We start from the raw sequence: 21,236 nt of genomic DNA on the forward strand, positions 1-21,236 counted from the left end.
TGGGTGATGTGACTATGGAAATTGTTCTTTCTTTTACTGTTGTTATTTTAATACATGCTAGCTAAGGGTATATAAATCAAACGACTACATCTTTCCTAGAAAATGTACAGTGCTCTTGATTTTTTTTTTTATATACCTTTGTTGTTGATTATTTGTTCACTTTAATACATATTTACTTTTTTTTTTTTTTTTTACTGTGGATTGTATCTATTTATTATTTACTTCAGTATCATTATTACACCCTTTTAAGCTCACTTATATTTTTATTTTTTATTTTAAATGCTTTGTTTTATTGGCAGCATTCTTCTTCTATTGTTATTATTGTTGTTGTTATTACTACCATCATCTATTATTATTATTATTGTTATATACTGGTGCATGTATGCCCTGAAACTCTTAATAAACAAAACTGTGAAAAAATAAAATACTAAAAAAAAAAAAACTACTACTGAAAATAATAAAAAAGTAAAAAAAAAAAAAAACTAAACATATAATACAATAACAACTGAAATGAAACAAGCAAACCCACTGAAACAAAAATGAAAAACAAATTAAAGATAAAACCTATGATGAATCTGCTGTAAACTCACTGAATGACAGTATGTGAATGAAGAAGAATTTCTCTGGCAGATAATTTTAAGTTGTTTACCGCAGCAGCCTCTTTATTGTGTTTTTGCCATCTTTTCACTGATGTGAAAACTGGGTTACTGTGAATGAACAGAGTCTCCGCTGGGACGCAGCCCACATTGTTGTGTGTGTAACAGTAGAGGAACACGTGTGCAGAGCAGAAACGTGACACCGTGTGATTGTGTGACTCCTCCAGCCGCTCCGTCCTTGACCACAGCCCGCCAGCTGCCGCCGACTGGAAACACTGAAGTATTTCATCTGATCTGCTCCAAGAAAATCTGAGCCTCATCATTTATCACTGCAATAATTTATTAAGTTACAAAATAAAAGCGCTTAACTTTGATGAGCTGGCTGGAGTTATTCTGTGACAGTGAGAGTCGAGAGTTAAACAATCAGAGAGAGAGAGAGAGGGAGGTTAGGAGGATCATGCTGCTAACAGGCGAGGAAATCTTATCTTATTAACTACTTAGGAGTTACTTTTTCTTTTTTGAGCATGTGACGTAACAGCCAGCAGCCCCCCTCTGAAGAGTAAGCACCTTTCTGCAGCTTAAATCAGGATGTGACTGAAAAGCAAAGACAGATATGTCGATAAATAAGATCACAATAGAGCCTGTTGATCAGATCTTAAAAGTTTAATCAGTAAAACATGAAGTTAATCTCTACAAAACACCATAAAGATAATATAAAATTCATTTGTGTAAGCGCAGAATCAGTTTAACATGAAGTATTAAAGTGTAAATATGAATGAAATAGTTGCCCCATTATAGTTTGTAGTAAGTGAACTTCAGATCATTAGATTCCTCCCCTGCGGCTCTGACGGCTCTCAGCTTTCCAGAAGTATCTGCTGCTTCTCGTCCTGTTTTCATTCACCGCTCTGTGAGCTGACCGGAGGAGAGTATCTGTGTCGGTGGAGTTTGCTCTGGTTGGACGTTTGTCTCTGGGCGGAGCGAGACGAGCGGGCGAAGCAGAAGGTCAAAGTGCTGCTGGAGCTGCAGTCGTAGTTTCCGTCCTGGTCAGAGAAAGAGAAGAGACAGAGGACGGAGATGAGACAGACACGCTAACAGAGAGTTGATGAAACAACAGAAGTGATTCACAACAGTGCTGAGCGATTAATGGATGTATTACTGAAGTCACAATATGGCCAAGTGAAATTTCCAAATTTCAGAAGTTTTTGAAAAACAACATCCTGTTATAAATAAAGCATTATGGTGCTACAGAGATGCCCCAGATCAAACTAAAGAACAAATCATTTTTGCAGACGTAAGGGAACATGTTTGTTTCCTGCAGATCCCGGCAAAAATCATGTGAAAGTAGTGAAACTGAAATGCAAAAATCCCCATTCCCACTGAAATCAAGACTCATATTGCAATTGCTACCCTTCTTAACAAAACCTGTTTGTTGGAGCTCATTACAGTTATTTTCCTGATCAATTTTGCAATTATTTTTTGAGTAACTGAGTAATTATGCAGTCCAGAAAATGTTAGAAAAACGACCCCAATGTTGCGTCTTAAAATAGTTCGTTTTGTCCAACCAACAGGTCCAATACATCAAAATATCCAATTTACAACACAAAACTGAAAAAAAGCAGTAAACCCTCACATATGAGAAGCCGTAACCAGCAAACATTTAGTATTTACGTTACAGGAGTAACTTTAAAAATCATTGTTGATTAACTTTCTCTTGATTGACAAACACATTCATTCATTAACTGAGTATTCTTTGCAGCACCAGCGTTCATGCCCAGTTTTAAATGATTCAACTCGGCAGTGTGACACTCTTATCTCTCGAGTTCTTGCCAGAACTCTATTTAAAGTGTTCTCCACCAGAACAAGCTGCATGAAGTCTGATAATTTGCCTCAAGTGATGTCATTTGAGTCAGAAAGAGTAGAAAGAATTAGTTTACCAGACGTCTGTAGCTCCTCAATTCTGCCTGAGGCCAGTATATCAAGGCCACATTAGCCGCTATGAGCGTAACACGCCCAAATCTCAGACTGAACGGTCACATTGCATTGTGGGTAATGTAGGTGCGAGGTTTTGATGAGTAAGAAAAATTTATCGAACGAAAAAGATGATATCTGTGTTTTTGTTCAAACTGTCCATCGTGTGTCTGACTGTCAAAGAAGTGCAACTCTAAACGGATTGAGTTCTCATTAAAAGCTGAAACATATGACTGACTGTTTTCCAACCTAATGGCAGCCTTTCTAATTGTGATGTACAGCAGTCACTGCTCGAGTCGGTGGTGCATCAGTCCCAAAAGAGAGAAAAACTCTCTTGTTCTCTTGAACAAACTACAGACTCATGAATGAACTGAAACACCTCTGACACACAGAAGTTTAAAAACATGTTCGACACAGCAGTTGTTTTTTTTAATAGAAAAGCACAGGTGTTACTAATAACATGGACAATGTCTCTATTCAAGTGTCCCAGTTAGTCATGATAGTGTGACACTGAGTCAACACAAAACCACGACACTTAAACAGCTAAATGGAATTCAGTAATCAGTGATTACCAGGCGCTGTGAGTGTGTGTGTGTGTGTGTGAGTGTGTGTGTCATTGTGGTAAAATGTGGTAGCAGTGGTAACTGCCACAGAGATGATTTTGAGCACTTTTCCAGGTCCTTCACATTGAGTGAGAGATGTAGAGATAAATAAAGAGTATGAAGAGAAAGAAATACTCGAGCAAATGTAAAACATCTGGAAAGAAAAATAAATCTCTTTTCTTATGAAAAGTTTCAAAGGAAAGAGGCGTTTTGTAAAATCTGCCAGAGGAGCAAATTATTTCCTGAACATTAAAATTAAAAGTTGCTGTTGCAGTGTACTTATTATTTTGTTATTTTCAGTCTTTAAAGTGATAGTTCACCCAAAAATTAAAATTCATTATCTACTCACCCTCATGCCGACTGAAGGTCAGGTTCAGTTTTTTTAGTCCACAAAACACTGCTGGAGTTTCACAGGAAAACAGTGGTGCAGGAAACAGTTTAACTGAATGGTGACCAGTTTTCAAATATAAAAAACAACAACAGTAAAAACATAAAATGCCTTCAAACTGCTTGTCTGGTGTGATCCAAGTCTCCTAAAGCTCCAACATGCCATGTTTTTAGCCTGAATCTTCACTGTAGATCCTTAGTGTCTGAACTGGATGTGTGTGGTGTGACGGTTTGCAAACAGTGTGTAAGAATTTAGGAGACTTGGATTATGTCAGTCAGGCGGTATGGAGGCATTATGTGTTGTTTTTTTACATTACATTACTGGTCACCATTCACTTACACTGTCTGGGAGATTCTGCAACACTGTTTTCCTGTGAAACTCCAGCTGTGATCAGCGGACTAACAAAATAAACCCGACCTTCAATCAGCACGAGGGTGAGTGACTTTTCATTTTTAGGTGGACTGTCCCTTTAAAAGACGCCAGAACGCAGCAAACAAAGCCTCTCAAATTTTTCTGGGGGAGAATCCCAACATCCCCCAGTTTGGTTTTGAAAATCCTCCTACGTTTGAGGTCTCACGGTTGGTAAGTATGATTGCAGCTGCTATAATCCTGTCTCAGGGTATTCCACACCATATTCACAATATATCGTTTTTCATTTTTATCATGAGGAGGATTTAGTTCTAAAAAGGGAAGCAACTTCAGCAGTGTGGAAGTGGTGTAGATACAAAAGCTCGGATCTAAAATAAACTATGGTAATATGTAAGAAGTGCAAAAACACTGATAGAGCAAAAGAAACAACACAACAAACTAACTTGGTCACGTTAAGCAGAAACACCCGGCTGAGGACGAGGAGAACTAAAACTCCTGAAAAGAAAGCTCAACAGCTATTTTGAGTTTGAAAACCAAGAATATTTTTCAGCATATTATGACAGAATACCGATTTAGGGCCGTGTTGCTAACCCCTCGTCCCATCACAGGATGTCAAAGCTTGGTGTTTCTGTTATTTTGTAATCAGCAGCAGGTGATTCTTCAGATCAGGGCTGTATAAAATCAGATATGCACATGATGTAGACACATCGTCTGTTGCACTCACCTCTGTTGTGGAGGTGCTCAGACTCTGTCGGACACTCTGGCTCCCCTTCTCCTCCCTCTGGGCTCGACTCCCCTCCTCTCTCTGCTTCATGAACCTCTGGTTGACGATCCTCGTCACGCTGTCCGTCCTGTGCAGCGGAGCGGCCGGAGGCCTCGTCGGAACACGCTCCAGGTTCTTCAGGCCGCTCTTCGTCTTCTGTCCTGACGCTGGCACTGGTTTCTCCGCCCGGCCGCTCACCCTGCGCAGGAACTCTGTCACCATCCCGTAACGGTTGGCGGCTGCAGGTTTGCTGGGAGGTTTGGTGCTGCCCAGAGGACTGTGGGTCTGTCCCGCAGCTACTCTCTGACCGGTCTGTCTGGTCCATGAGAGGCCGCTGTGGGCCTGGTGATTCAGGTTCCACAGGGCTCGATCTCTTGAGGTGGATGTAGATGAGGAGGACGATGAGGAGGAGCTCAGATTGGTGGACGAAGGTGGAGAGGAGATACCGGACGCAGAGTGTCTCCGGTATAGTTTAGGCGAGGAGGTGGAGGCTCTGGACCTGCCTGCTACCCCGTCCAGAGAGGTGGAGATGTGGTGGGAGCGGGCGGACACCAGGGAGGTGCTCAGGACTCTGGAGGGACTTCCTCTCACAGAAACCGTCCCGTCCGTCTGCAGTCCAACACTCACCATCTGTGGCTTCAGGTGAGTCTGAGTCCCTGAGCACGCCACATCCACCCACCGCCCGCCTAACCTCCCTCTCTGTGGACTGACGTGCACCGTCTGCCTCCAGCTGGACGCCATCTCCTTCATGTCGTCGCTCAGGTTAGCAGTGGAGCCCAGACAGAGAGGAGAGAAGGAGGTGGGCGGTGTGCACCATGGCGAGGCCGTGTTGATGGAGTCTCCGTCTGCGACGGGGCTTTGCTTCTGCTGAGCCAGCTGGACTCTGCGGGCTGACGGCGGGCTGTAGTAGATACGGAAGGACGACCTCTCTGGGGCGGTGTGGCTCCTCTCCAGGGACATCTGCTCAAAGTCCAGATCAGGGAAGCTCAGCGGCATGATTAGATGGTCCCACGTCTTAACGGGGTCCTCTCGGTCCAGCTGGGCGGCCTCCTGGCTCACATAGCACCAGTTCTTCCTCGTACAGCCGTGAGGAGGAAACTGTCGTCGGAGTCTTTTACCTCTTGAGCTGCACAGTCTGTGAAAACAGCAGGTGATACAAGAGTTACGATCTCAGTGACCTCAGGAACAAGACAGACAAGATACGAAGGCAGAAGACACAACACTGACCTGTCAACTTCGGGAAGTCGTTCATCATGAAAGATACGACTGATGACACGCTGAGCAAAGAGAGAAAACACATTAATTATACTATAATTGTGAATGAACTTGATGGCCTGTAGATTCACTTCTTTGGGTTATGTTAGATAAAGGTAGGCTGGGTTGGATTCCAGACTAAAATATCTCAACAACTGCTGGACTGAGATGAAAGTTTGCACAGATATTCATCTGTTCATAACCCAAACGATGAACCTGGATGTATCTGATGATCCTTAGTGTTACCATAAACAAGTCTGACATTTGTGCTTTTAAGTGAAATATGTCAACAGCCATTGAATAATATTACCATAAAAATTCATGTTCCCCTCAGGATGAACTGTAATAATGTTGATGATCACTTGATTTTTCATCAGGTCAGAATTTGTGCAGCACTTTGGTTTATTGGTTTGGACATTGCCAGCCTCATCTGAAATTTGTATTTATTGCTATGAGCAAATGTTAGCATGGTAATTTAACAGTCAGTGGTTTAGTGGTGCCTGGAAAAGTGAGTATGCTCTTAATTTATTCTCTTACATTGTCATGTAAACACTCTCTGGCAAATTTAGTTCATCCAAAAACGGGCCAGTAGTATTTGCAAATTGTCACTTAACTTCTGCTGCTTGAATGCAGATCAGTACTGTCCCAGAAACTATAGTGTGAGACAACTACATAATTATGCATTTGAGTGAACTATCCCTTATTCCTTCGTCCATAAACACATGAAAACTGGACAACTTTTCTCTCACCTTGCAAGTAGTCAGTGAGCCAGCAGTTTCTTTTGTGTCTTGGATCATTTGCAACAGAGATAGTGTTGATCAAAGTGAGCCACCTTTATAAAATGAACAATATTTGTGAAGGGACACCTTGCAAATATCACTGGTCCTACACAAGCCTAATGCATGAATATAAGATCAATTTAAAGATTAGGCAAACATGGTGTTTGTTTGTTTTTTTCATAAGATGGCGAAGTGAAGGCGTGACCTTCCCTACTCTGCCTCTGATTAGCTTACCCTGATATTCTTAAGAAGAAGACAGAACATACTTTATATGTATATGCACTTGGTTGGAAAGTGATGCTGTCCATAATCAGCAGTTGGGAGTTCAGTGATTTGCTCAAAAGCACCCAGAAGAGGAAGTGATATCTCTCCGTGCTACCAGTCCAGCAACACTATTTCAGCATGCATTTAGCTCCGAGCATAAATGTGTGTTAGTACAGCATGGCTCTAGAGTCTTAGAAAAGGAGGGATTACAGTCTAGTCAGTGGAGTAAGGAGGAAAAACAACCATTAAAGAAATAAATCCGGCCCCTCAAAGCAGATCTTGAGTCATGCTGTGCAAAGGACACTCCAACATTTCAGTGGCAACAACTCAAATGTGAGATTACATTTCTTATTAGCATTAAAACTGTCTTTCTATTCACATTTATCCAAGCAGGTGGAGTTTAGTGGCTGTTCGTTTACATCGGGCCTGGACAATTCAGAATCAGTCAAGTGTTTTCCTGCAGCAGATTTGAACCTGCCTGTCCTGTTTGGCTGCAGCTCCTACAAGAGATTAGCCTAAATACTCTGGCATGAGTCTTTCATGATGCCCGTTGAAGTGTTGGGAGGACGCGTGGCCAGGCAGACAGATCATCAGCAGGACTTCCTGCTGTATCACACAGCCTCACACACAGCGGGGGGACACGCGCCTGAAGGGTAAACACCGTATTTACCTCAGTTGCCTTGTCCTGCGTCGCCCTGGCTTCCCTGTCGAGCTCAATCCGCTCATCCTGCAGCTCGGCACCGAGGTCCTGCAACAACCCCCGCAGCACAGACAGGGTTTTGTCTTTACCCTGAGTAAAAGACAACCCAAAAATATTTATCAGTTCAAGATGTGTAAAAAGTTTACACAATCATGCACATTCATATGTGATAAAGACAACACTAGGTCCTGGACAGAAGTACAGGTCAAAAAAGGAAGAAAAAGAATGTGCACACTGAATAATGCTAACATGAACATTTATCTTAGTCTCCATAATCACGATGCATCTAAGAACTGGTTTGTTCCCCCCACCCCTACCGAGGTTCTAGTCACCTAATATTCCAGTTGTCCTGATTAAGCTCATGATATTGTACAAGGTTTTTGACCTGACAGATTAATATATCTTTTGAAGTGCTCTATGGAGCTTTTTACATGCACACATTTTACATTTATGCATGTCTGGATATTAGCACTTCAAAGATGACACCACATAGCTCACCAGCCACACTTGATACCTTGTAGACTATATTTTTAAAGAAGAATTTTAAAGTTTAATCAAATTGTTGATTTGGAGAATTGTGACACCCCTCGTGTGTATGTGTGGATATGTGCCATATTTTGGGGGGACTTCATTGTGTATTTTAACTATGAATCATAATCAAGTTATTATAGTTTTTCTAATGTGCTGAGTAGGTTTTTCTCCTCTCACTATACTATATATTGTGTATATATATATATATATATATATATATATATATATGTATATACATATATATACATCGTACTAATGAATTATATTCACAGAGTCCTTTTTTTTTTTTTGGTCTACCATTTTGTAATCACATGACCTGTCAGGTGGCCCTGTGGATAATTGCTTGTAAGGAATGTCTCTGAATTTATTTCATGTCTGAAGTACAACTTAAATTGGACCTAAAAACTTGAGCTCAAAAAGGCCCAAGCCCGACAAATTTCTGTCCAAACCCGACCCAAACGCATCCTTCATTAGCATAATCATTACAGCCAGGAGTTGGCACTGACAGGGACATACATGTGGGGAATTTGAATTGGCAAAGACAAAATTGTGGAGGAAAAAACCATCTACTCCTACTACTGAACACAGATTGCTTGAATTTTCGCCTCTTTTACCTCCAGACCAGCTCCTTTAACTTGACACCACTGATGGAGGATCCACAGAATCTGCAGGGAAAGACGCATCTTTGGGTCCCTGCGGTTGTGGAAGGAAGACGCTTGTTTTTCTCTCTCTTTAACCTCTTCAACACATTCCTGCTTACTGGGAGCGTCCGCATCATGATCTCCAGAGAGACAGGAGAAAGTGCTGGAGTCCTTGTGGACGTCCGTGAGTTTGCCTGAATCCTCTCCTGTCAGAAGCGTCTCCACCCGCCCAACGAAAGCCAGCAGCATGACCTGCAGAAGCTCCAAAGCCTCATTCAGAGGCCCAGGTGGGAACACCTTCTGTGCTCTGCCATTCGACTCCACCTCTGTCGGAGAGGTAAAAGCGCTCGAGGGAGGCGAGCAGTGGCCGTTTTTTGGTGGCGCTGTCAGGAGCTGGATGGCCGAACTCAAGATGCAGGAATGATCTCTGAGAGCCAGAAGGGTTTCATAGTCTTTCACTGTCATTCCTGTGAGGCCTCTGTCAAGGGTTTTGTCACTCTCAGGACTGTCTGAAGGGTCCCACTCACCACCCACAGGACCCTCTCGAGCGATATGACAGGCAGTCATCGTCCCCTCAGTCTGTGATTGGCTGCAAAGCAAAGATGTCTCAACATCACTTTTGTCTTTCTCTGCTCCCTCGTCCATCTTCAAACTTCCCTCTCTATCCTTCACCGGAGAGGAACCTGACACATTTTCCTCCATCACATCCCGATTCTCCTCCTCTTCCTCTTCCCCTCCTCCTCTTCCCATCTTCTCCCTCAGGTCGCTCATCTCCGCTCGCAGTCCGCGGTTCTCCACCTCCAGTTCGACGATGCGCCGGCTCAGCAGCGTGGCCTCCTCCTCCACCAGTTTCAGGTGAACTTTCACTTCTGCCTCCCTGGCGCGGGCGGAGTTTGGTTTGCCTTCAGGTGATTGGGCGGCGTCTACGTCACCGTAGGCTGAGTGGTATTTGGCGAGCTCCTCGCGCATGGCATCGCTCTCTGATACCAACTTGGTGAGCTTCTTGCACATCAGAGCTAATTCCTCTTTGGCAAAGTGGAGTTGGCACCTGAGATCTGCGCTGTCATCCTTTTGGCAAACAAACAACAATGAATATCATCCTAAATATACTGCAGCATGCACTTTTTGACATTAATTAAGTGCCATCCACATCAATAATGATAAATATAACTATAACTACAAATTTATCATTGTGAAAAAACATTAACACTCAAGTGGATGAGTCCAGACCACAACTATAAAGCTGCAGTCCAGCTCCACTGTCTAAATTAATAGTTAAATTTATCATTCTTGTTGTGGACGGCCCTTTATAAACATATCAAACCTCAATCTGTTGAGAGAGCCTCTTCTCAGCCTTACTGGATGATCGGATGCTTTTCTTCTTCAAAGTGTTCTGAGGAATAAAAACATGACAAAGAGGTTCATCAAGGCTCCAACACAAACATCATTTTGGCCAAGAACAGATCCAAGTGAGCAACTTGTCCAAAAATGTCCATGTGAAGTTTTTCCAGATACTTCAATTTCTTACACTTAAAGGGATAGTTCAGACTATTTGAAGTGGGGTTGTATGAGGTACTCACCCATCAGTGTCAGTGTATTAACTATAGCAGATGTTGGTCGTCACACACCCAGTTTTATAGAATCAACATATAAGCTAAGCAATGAACTAACACCTAAAAAAGGCCTACCTAAAAAAAAAGATATCAGATTAAGTGTACACTATATTTATAATATTTTCACTGCTTTGCTACAGCCTTTTCTGATGGAAAACTGTTGCTCTCTCCAAACCAACCAAACTCCATGGGTGAAATGAGTCGCTGGTCTTCTGCTGCGTCCAAAGAAACCTTTTAAAACACCAAAGTCAATAACACAAACAAACAAGCTGATCGAAGCAGCAGCAGACCAACAACTCCCACAATATTTGGTGGTTTTCTGACACTGAGTTTTTAGATGCTTGCTCAGGTTTCTATGCTGTTTCTCCAAACTTGGGGCAGGTCAGCCACCATAGGCTGACTATGATTATGACCCCACTTCAAAACATCTTAAGAAACATTCAAGTCTGGCAGCATCTTCTGAGACGTCTTTACAAAACCTCACTGGGATCTTGTTCAAAGCTCCACATGATACTTCAATATACAAGTACAGATAAAGGAATAGTTCAACATTTCTTGCAGAGGGTTTAATGAGAAGATGGACACCTCTCCCACGTCCGTCCATTCAGTATGAAGCTACAGCTAGGAAACAGTTCGTTCTGTTAAAAGCTACAAAATCTGCTTGCAAGCACCTCATCAGTTTGTGATTGAACAAGGTTACATGTCAGACTGTATCTTGGCCATGTGCAGTGACTTCCTGGCAGAGGTCTGCAAGCCTGTCAGAACCTGTTGGGACCATGCCAATTAGGGCTGAGCTTTGGCTTTTCTTTTGGTAAAAGACCAGGCTCAGGTCGAAGTTAGGCTGATTTAACTTCTCTCCATTCATTATGCCCATATAGGCTACGCACAGAGCATGCTGTATGAAATATTTATCTACCGATGATATTCCAGATATCATACATAGGCTTTGCATCTCATTCACACACATTACATTCATTTTATCCACCTGTATCACATGTGACATTTACCACCAATGTGATGCACATTGATCATGCAGAACCTAAGGAAGAATTTGGGGAAGTTTCCATTGCTTCTGGAAAAGCTGTATTTTGGAAGAGTTTTTATTTGCTTACCACTGCAAACAGCGAGGGGCATTGGCCAAAGAGAGGAAGGTGTAAATCTTTGTTTATTCATTTGGATCACATAGCTTGGTTATATTCCCTACTGCATGCTAATGCTTCTCTGTACTGGACACTCAGTGGTAAAAAGTAGTTAAATTTAGTCTTAATAGCGTCCGTGTGTGTTTGCATGTATCAGAGAGAACTTAAAGTGACTTTAGTGTTGGTCTCAGGCCAGGGCAGGCTGAAATATTTGCAGACTTTGTTTGGCTAGAGCTGAACTGGGACTGGAGTTTTTGGCCCATGCAAGGCTCTACTTCCTGAAGCATTGCTGACCATAAACTGTTGTTTCTTGTATGTTTAAACAAACGAGAGATAACAGGCTAATTAGTGACTTTTAGAGGCACTGGTAGGCAGATTTTGTTAGAGAGTGGTATCAATCTTATCATCAAACTCTCTGCAAGAAAGGGAATGAAAGTGCTTCCCTAAATTTTAAACTATTCCTTTACATAAATATAATTCATCCTTTATTTATCCTTGTGTTACTTTCAGAAATGCTTAAGATGCAATAACCACCCACAGTGTGATTTGACCCAAACTTTTTCTTGCGTCAGAGTCCTTCCCCACTCTGCATGAGAGGGTGTATTTGTAAGTCTGAGCATGAGAGGAATGTAAGCTCCTGTCTGGCACCATTGTCTCACCACTAGACACCAGACAAGATGTCACAGTGTTAATAATAGTCATCTTCTACAAGCTAGAAGTGGCAAACTGAAGGAGCGGGTCACAGTCTTTTAAATTCAAGGTCAGTGGTCCATGATACTGAATACTGTGATAAAATCTGGAAAAATATTCATTGTGTGGCGAGAGCGTGGCATGGGGTCTTTAAGGGGTGGCAGGAAAAAATACATATATGCCAGTTAAATCACAGACACTCACATGTATCAATATTTGCCTGGAAAAGCTCTCAAATTACAATATTTTAGCTAAAAAAACATTATCGTAGGAAAAGAGTGAAAAAACTGAAAAATATTTAAGTGTGGGAGTAGAAAATAAAATACTGGTTTTATTTCCAAATCTTGAGATATTTTTCAAAATACATGTCTTTTTTATCATTAAATTGCACGTGTTAATTTATTAATTTATGCTTTTTAGCATGCTATTTTTTAAATTAATTTAAATTCATGCATTCAACTTGACAGCCCTTAGGTAGATAAGCTGTTGCCTGCTGCAGGGATGACTGCTAGAGGTGGGTGAAATCAAAACCCCGGTGGCCCCATGTGTGAAAAACATGACAAAAGTGCCCTCTTGGATGCCCCGTGACAGTTAAAACATAATAAAATGCTTTCTACGGTGGCCTAATTTGGAAGACAGTGTGATAAAGCACCCTTGGTCACCGTTCCAGTTGAGAAAACATGATAAAGAGCCCTCTAGGATGCCCTAACAGTGGACAAGGTGTTAAAGGAAAGGGCACATTTTTGTCTTAGAGCAGTCTAATTAACATACCCTTAGAAAAACATGTGTAAAATGTTCATTTTCTGTGGTGCTGTAATTTGAAATTCAACTAGGTGAGGCTTAACGCTGTGGTGCAATTGTGTTTTCCAACTATTAAGTGGCAGTTATAGATCATCTGCAGGCATCTGTTTGCACAACAGAACAACATGCATTTATTATTTTGCTATTTTCATTCTGTCAAAGTCGCCAGAAGACAGAAAACGGTCTGTGATACTCAACATTTTCTGAGGGAGGACCCTCATACTTTATTTTTGTAATTCTGTATTGTATTTACCCACCACACACAGCCCCTGTCGCCCCTGCCCCTCGAGTCCACCACTGTCGAAACCTATAGAAAAGCATCAACTTCTGCTGCATTCACTTGCACTCAGACATCTGAATTTTGCTCTTGCAAATTTACACCCAGCCACAACTCCTCACATATATCTTTTTGAATCAGACTTTCCAAAACTGCAGTGGCAGCAATGGTGGCAAGCCATCTTTAGGAATAGCAGGTGCCACCCCTCTAGATCTGCTCCTGTAGTCACTTAAATAAGAAAGTGCATCCAAACTTTTGACAGCTACTGTACTTTATTATTGTTTGGGCATGTGTAGTTTTATTGTGGCTCCATTCAAGTGGGACAAACAGGGTCGCAGACAGTCCAGTCACAGTGTGTGAGTCTCTGACATGTTCACCCTCCTTCACATCCATCTCGACTGTGTTTTGTGCTCCTAGATTAGGTAATCTAAGTGGATTTCCCTGTTGGGCTCAAAGGGACTAGCAGCTGTCTGAGTTGAGTGGGCCAGACTGAGCTCACGCCAAAGCACCGAATCCTGGATTAAAGCAAACACGTGTCACCGAAGTGCACAGTCGTTATCACGGGAGCCGTCGAGGCAGGAGGGGCCACGAGAATGAAAGGTGGACTGGAAATTCAATCACTGTGAGGGTGTGGTGGCCACCGTTTGATGAAAGCACGAGCGGGGACGGTTGTAGGTCAGTGTGCCGGCCGCCTTTATGAATGCCATAATACACACTGATCCAGATTTAGCCGAGCTTAATCGAAGCAGAAAGAGAGAAAGCCAGAGAGAGAGAGAGAGTCTATTTTTGTAATCTCTCGCGCCCTCTCTGTGTCCGCTCAGCTGAGGAGATCAGCTGTGCCTGAAGTTCAGCCTTCAGCATACCAGGCCGCTTCACCCTGCCCAGGCACCAGGCAGCTGCCGGCCGTGCCCTCCTCTCGTATCATTGATCCACACCCGGGTCATGTGTCACCTGACATCAGGGTGACAGAGGGATGAGGGCGACAACTGGCCGCTGGGATGGGTGCAGCTGTGCAGCCGCAGAAATGGAGAGGAGGATTCCTGACCGCAGGGATGGAGGCAGCTTATGTTTCTGTCAAGATTTAGGCTGAATATCTCGAGCCAATAAACAGATTTATTTAAAATCTCCACTGACCTGTTTTAAGACAAATAAAAATACTCACCTCTGAGAAATAACTTAAATCTGATATGTTTTTTCCGTAAAAAATTAAAGCTGCAGGTCAAAATTCAGGAAAGCACGCTACTCCTACTGCACCCTCGCTGAAAAATCCATCATTTATAAATACACAGATATTGTTAATTTCAAATGTTTAACAGCTGGATACAACTTGTCTCCTAGTTCACTGAAAAAAAAATTGTCAGTGCACTGGAGCTTTCAAATTTCCACGTCAGTCAAGTTGTATATTGAACCATGATTGGCTCCAAACTGGTTATGATTTCACAAAATTATCTTGTTTCATCTCACAAACCCTAAAGAAAATCTCTGTTTTAGTGGCATAAAATGCTGTTTGCATGTGGATGAGAAACCGGAAATGTAGAGGAAATGGTTTGTTTTGCAAAATATTTGTACTGTTGTGGACAAGGCTTTAAACTTTAAATTAAAGTTAATCACAGAGAAACTTTTCCTCCTTCAGCAGATTAAAGTGAAAACAGCCACAAATCATTCTGCAGAGAGAAGGTCAAACACCTGCTGAAGTAACACTAAAACCATTTTTTACAGGCTCACCTCTCTGGCTTTCTCCACCTCAGTCTGTAACACCTGCTTGGCCACTTCCAGTTCCTGTGTTTTCTCTCGCAGCGCCTCGTTTTCCCACTCCAGCTGGGAGTTCTTCTTCTGCACCACCTCCAGCTCGTTGTACAGCCGGAGGGACACACTCTTTGCTACCTGTAAGCAAAACCAGCAGCAGGTTATTGTTCCTTTAGTCACTGACAGATTGTAGGAAATTGGCACAGACATATAAAAGTTCCCCCAGACCTCCTACACAAGAGCAACACAATCAAAGATTCAAACAGACACAAAACAACAAACAACAAGACTGCATCATTTTGTGTCACTCTCTGGTAGTTTCATGTCTGTTGGTAGTCACTTTGCATCTCTTTGTGGTCATTATGTGTCTCTCTTTGGTTGTTTTGTGTCTTTATGGTTGTTTTGAGTCCCTTTGTAAACACTTTGTGTCACTTCATGATTGTTTTGTATCTCTTTGTAGTCATTTTGTGTCTCTTTTTCGTTGTCATGTGTCTCTGTCACCATTTTGTGTCTCTTTATGGTCATTTTGTGTCTCCTTTTGGGTTGTTTTGTCTCTTTGTAGTCAATTTGTGTATCTTTTTGGTTGTTTTGTGTCTCTTTGTAGTCATTTTGTGTATCTTTTTGGTTGTTTTGTGTCTGTTGTCATTTTCTGTCTATTTGTGGTCATTTTCTGTCTCTTTGAAGACATTTTGTGTCTCTTTGTGGTTATTTTATGTCACCTTGTGACTGTTTTTTGTCTGTGGTCAGTTTGCATCTCTGTGTTATTGTCTTGCATCTCATTTTGCACCTCTTTAGTCATTTGATCGACTTTCTGACAGGAAATGTTAACAGTCTCGTCAAACAGAGGATCTGTCACAGGGGCCCCCTGACCCAGTTTGGCCCCTGGGTCTGTTCCCTGTAGACCTGTTCAGTGATCTATGAACGACTCGAATCAGGCAAAGCAATGTAAAGAAAATGTTTTGGCCCTGGTTTGGCTCATGAACATTAGTTTGTGACTGCAGCCTGTTCTCTGCAGCAGTTGTTTTGGGTAAAGCTGAGAGATTTTACAAGAAATGTTTGTGAGAGGAATTCACCATATGAGGGGGGTGAGAGGGGATGAGGGGGGTGTGAGGGTGAGGCTGCTGGGAACCCTACACCGCCACGCACACACACCCCGGCTCAGAGAAACAGGGTCTGGCTGCCACCAGAGTCTCATTTAACAACAGAACGAGCGAACTTCCAGGATTCTGATAAAGATTACCGAGCTTTTATGTTTCCTACTCATGGAGAACAGCTCACCACGTAATTACACCGTGGTATGATGAAAATATAAACAGCACGCACGATGAAGACATTTCAAACTAATGAAATTCTTGTGGTGCTGACGAACAGAAGGGAGCATTTTACAGCACAGCGAACAGTCGTGACTCAGGCTGCTGTCAACTGATTACAGACCTTCAGTGTGTATGAACAACACAAACACTGTTAGTGCGCAGAAACTAACAGAAAATCATCACTTTGATGTTGCCAACTGGGGCAGCAATGATTCAGTCAAAAGCCAATTTGGGAGAAGGTCAGAGCTTTTACTGTTTGTTGGTGGTGAATGAGTTTAACAAGACCACATGACCTCACACACACACACAGAGGAAGAGGAGGAGCAGGAGGAGGAGGAGGAGGAGTGACTGTAAAGAAAATAGAGAAGACTTTTGACCTTGATGTCGTGCTCCAGGCTCCTGACCAGCTCCCCGTCCACCTGTCCCGTCTGAGCCACCCGGATGCTGCGGCGCTCGGCCTTGCGGAGGCGGTACTGCAGGATGCGACAGGTCTTGTTGGCCTGCTCCAGCTGCAGCCGCAGCTCCTGCAGCTGGTACACCTCCTCCTCCTGGAACATGTCGCGCATTTCCAGCATCTCACAGCGAAGCTCCTCGACCTCATCCTGAGACGAACGACACAGAAACACAACTGTGAAGGAACAGGAATGTTTTTAAATCCGCTTTTGGTTATATATTCAAGTATGCGTGTGTCATTAAAAACATTATTTTCTGTATATAAGATAAGAAACATTAGTGTACCTCAAGTTCACTTTATAGTTAAATTAAAAGTCCAAAAACTTTTTCACTTTACCTTGTCTATTAAAGGAAGTTACATTAATTAAAATCATTCTGGGACAAACTAATGGAACTGCTGCTGAATGGTTTGGCTCAATAATCCCTTTCACTCCCTCTTTACATATGTCAAATATTGAGTATATCAAAATGTGCACTTCTAATCATAGTAGGTATAATAAACAATAAAAGCGCTAAAACTAAAATGGTAGCATTTATGCTCAACTGATTAAAAGACAAATGCACTGATTTTGCAAAGTCTGTTTGCAGTTTTTTGGGAGCATACTGCACATGTAAAAACACTGCATGAAGCCTTTAGTGGCTTCAGAGGAAGCTGCATGATGTCTGATAAATTGCCTCAGGTGATGTCACTTAAGTCAGCATCAGGTTGGGTGGAAGTCTGAAAACACAAAAAATCTGGGGTGTTAGAGTGCAGTGAGTATAGCAGACTTTTTTACCGAGGTCAAGAAGGGAACCCTTGATTTGCAAAACTCTTGCAAGATTTGTACGTGTTGTTTCTTCAATATGCACCTTGTAATAATCATAATACTAACTATGTTTTATAATGTGACAACAGTTTAGGGACAGAAAACACAGGATTAGGGAAAGATCATGGTTTGGGTTCAAATGATCACTCTGACGAGAGCTTTCACATATTTGGGTTTCCCTTGTTAACTAGGCCACTTTTGCATCCTCTGCTGTAGGCAAGTGACTCTAGGCTACATTAGGCGCTGCGAGCATAACACACACACACACACACACACACACACACACACACACACACACACACACACACACGTCCAACTGAACTGTTGGCAACTGTTGTTTTGATCCTTTTTTAAAATTATCCATCATGTGTCTCATCCTGCATTTATGTATTGTCAGAATAATCAGAAAAAATTAGTTCCTGCAGGAAAAATCCACATGAACAACCCATCAAGTTGGAACAACAACTCTTTGGTACACAACTTGCCGAGTTAGATATCGAGAGATGTGCGGAAACGTCATGGAGGAAATGTCGAGTGAGGAACTTTTAATAAAAACACTGAATGTCAATCAATTAAACAGCATCTGCTGCTTCGATTTTGAACTTTGCTTTCCAAAATCTCGCTCTGGCAAATCCCACAACTTTATGAAAGAGAAGCTCTAAATCATGTGTGTTGACCTTTAAACCTTAAAATGTGATTGGTTTAGTTTCCACTTATTCAAACTCCTCGCTAACTCTTCTTACTGTAAAAACAGCGACATAATGCTCAAGTGACAGTGAATACCAGGACCTATTTATGAGACAAGTCCGTCACATAAACTGGAAGACACAGCAGTCTCCATCACTCATAGCAGGAATTACTGCATGAATGTTTAAGTCACTGCTTTGACTTACAGAGTCATTTTCTACTTTTGAATTGCATCAGGGAAAAGGGTCTTCTTCTGTGGTATCCTGTGTTTATTTCTGAAATTCAGTCCTAAGCTGCTGCCATTAACACTCTTTGCAGTGGTTTAGGGGACCTAAATTGTTGGGGGGGTGCGACCAGTACAGTATACTGTGAAGTTGACTTGCTGTGTAGCCATGGCAACAGAGGTTAGCTACCAAGCTAATAGCAAGAAGTCAAGCTTGTTTGACTGAAAACTGCTCAGCTAAACTTAATAACACATTCATTACTTTATAGCCTGTTTGCCAGGTTATAAACAAAACTCTGTAAGTTGGACTATGCAGATGAAGTGTTGCCTTCAAAACACGACCTTAATGTTGCACAAAAACATTAGTAGGTAACATGGCAAACAAGCAAAACTCATTAATTCAGGCATGAACAGCGTGGGGATTGGTCATTGTGCTTGAGGTGTCTGAAAAGAAAAGGACAGTCCTGAACAACAAGCGGCTGTCCTGAATCCTGAATCTTATCCTATTTGTCCCAAAAAATTAACTGTTAAAGTAATAAATAATCGACAACATATGAATTTGTGAATATACTCTGATCAAACAAGGTGTGTTGGTTATAATTCCTGCTTTTAGTTATCAAAAATTTTAAAAATTAAGAGTATTAATGACATGTTTTCACTTGTCTGTTGCACTGATTAGTCTATCATAAATAATGCATTGCTTAAAATGACTGTAACACACCTGTCACCTGTGCCAGGACACTGCGCTTCGTTTCATTCTCAGAATCTGTAACTTACATTCGTAATATTAATAACAAATGATGTAACTGAATTATTCTACTTTAATCCTTCTGATGTGACACGCCCACCACAAACTCCCTGCCCCAAATTTCATCTGTTCTCATCCAAATGTCAGGGGGGATAAAACAAAATCCCAAATTAAATTAAATCTACACATACTTTGAACAGTTTAGGGGAACTACATGTGTGCTACATTTAGGTATTTTGTATTTTATTATTTTGGGTCTATTAGTGTATATCAGTTGCATACATTAATTTCTTTTTCTGTCCTGCCTCCTAGGCAAACACTTCATGGACTGCAATAGAAATAAATCATGTGCATAATCCTGATTAATTCTATGCACATTTGTGTATTATATTTTTAAATGTATTGAATAAAATTAGTCAATCATGTGGTCGTTTTAACACAAAGAAAATCTTGTTCAGGGCCACTAAATTCCTGGGGCCGGCCCTGGTCTTCTGTGTAGCAGCTTTATTAAATTATCACATGGAAAATAACAATGCCACAGATTATTTATGTCAGCTGTGACTCCTCTTGACTTTTGATTGTTGCCTCAAAGCTTCTCCTCACTTGCCCCGCAGTCCCTAATGAAGTCTGACATGAGCATTTACAGGAAATCGGCTCTGGTGTTCAGATCCTGACTGCCTCTTTTAGATCTCATTGAGAAGCAACACACAAAGAAACACGCTACAAAATATGTGGAAATTTAGATGAAAGCCACCCGGATATCAAGCAAACTAAATTAAACAAATTAAATTAAACTATAATTAAATGAAAACCGGATTAAACTTACTTTCAAGTACTCGTTCTCTGATCTTAAATCGTCCACTTCTCTGACCAGGTCCTCGGTTGTTTCTCCCATCATGAGGTCCATAAACGAGCCGGAGGAGTTGAACAGACTGAGACCTCCTCCAGCGGCACCAGGCTGCGGAGCGCACGGATCTCTCGCTGCCTTTGCGCACGGTTTGCCGTCGCCTTCCCCCCCGCTGTCCGGGCTCACATAAGCTCCCCCGTCTATCCAGCTTAATTCAGTGTCGCAGCTCGGAGAGTCGCGCTTGTTGCCCTCCGAGGGGCAGTCGGATATTTCTGAGCTGCTGTCCGAGGAGGACAGTTTCCCCGACGGGCAGCCGGAGTCTTTGCTCAGGTCCTCTGAGGCGTTGCTGGCGTCGGACAGTTTCCTGTGCGCGCCGGGGCTCCTCTGGACCTCCGCGGTGCCACCTGATGACACTTTCCCCGCTCGTTTTCCCTGCTGTCCCGCAGATTTCACCTCCTGACCGGGCTGTGAGTCTCTGGAGCAGGAGACACTTGGGTCTTTCTTCTTCTTCTGAGCAGAAATCTGCTGGTTCGCTCTGGGCTGTTTCTGGCTCCGGAGCGCAGACTTTGCGCTCTTGTCTCCGTCTCTGTTCATCCCGTCTCTTATCCGCGACTCTTTCTTCAGGTGGAAGAAAACAGGCATGCAGCTTGTTTTAGTCCAAGATGATCATGAAGTTTCCACAAATATGTTGAAAAGTCCTTAAATCCGCAGTTCACAGCTCAGCGGAGACATCCGACTGTTTCCTCTCCATCCTAAAGACTGAAACTTTGCCAAAATGCGCGCAGAGGAGGAGGACAGGCAGTAACCAACCAGCAGCGGCTGCAGTTTGTTAATGACTTCCGGTCACCAAAATAAAACAATTTAATTGAGCCTTGACGAAAATACAGTGCAACTGCAATCTTTTTTTAAATTAAGGTAACTGATACTATTAACTCAAATTCCTTAATCTGTTTGACCTTAAAATGGCACTGCAGTTCTCCAGTTACAGTAATGATTTAAGCCATTTGTAACGGAGTCTTTACAAATGATTAGATCTTA

The 21,236-nt window shown here is 42.3% G+C and overlaps 1 protein-coding gene across 1 annotated transcript; it reads right to left on the reverse strand.

The window, feature by feature from the left end:
- Positions 1-1,425: 1,425 nt before the first annotated feature.
- Positions 1,426-20,958, reverse strand: LOC146324864 (uncharacterized). The gene is made up of 9 exons (XM_084720478.1): positions 20,178-20,958; positions 16,812-17,036; positions 15,101-15,259; positions 10,180-10,248; positions 8,829-9,923; positions 7,654-7,773; positions 5,914-5,963; positions 4,648-5,821; positions 1,426-1,636 (listed from the first exon to the last, which is right to left on the reverse strand). Exons 1-9 carry the CDS (start codon positions 20,838-20,840, stop codon positions 1,490-1,492), a joined length of 3,702 nt encoding a protein of 1,233 aa, XP_084576604.1. The 5' UTR covers positions 20,841-20,958; the 3' UTR covers positions 1,426-1,489.
- Positions 20,959-21,236: the final 278 nt, after the last annotated feature.

This window comes from Lutjanus erythropterus, chromosome 6 (assembly GCF_056507025.1).
Source record: "Lutjanus erythropterus isolate fLutEry1 chromosome 6, fLutEry1.hap2, whole genome shotgun sequence".
Classification (NCBI taxonomy): Eukaryota; Metazoa; Chordata; class Actinopteri; order Lutjaniformes; family Lutjanidae; genus Lutjanus; species Lutjanus erythropterus.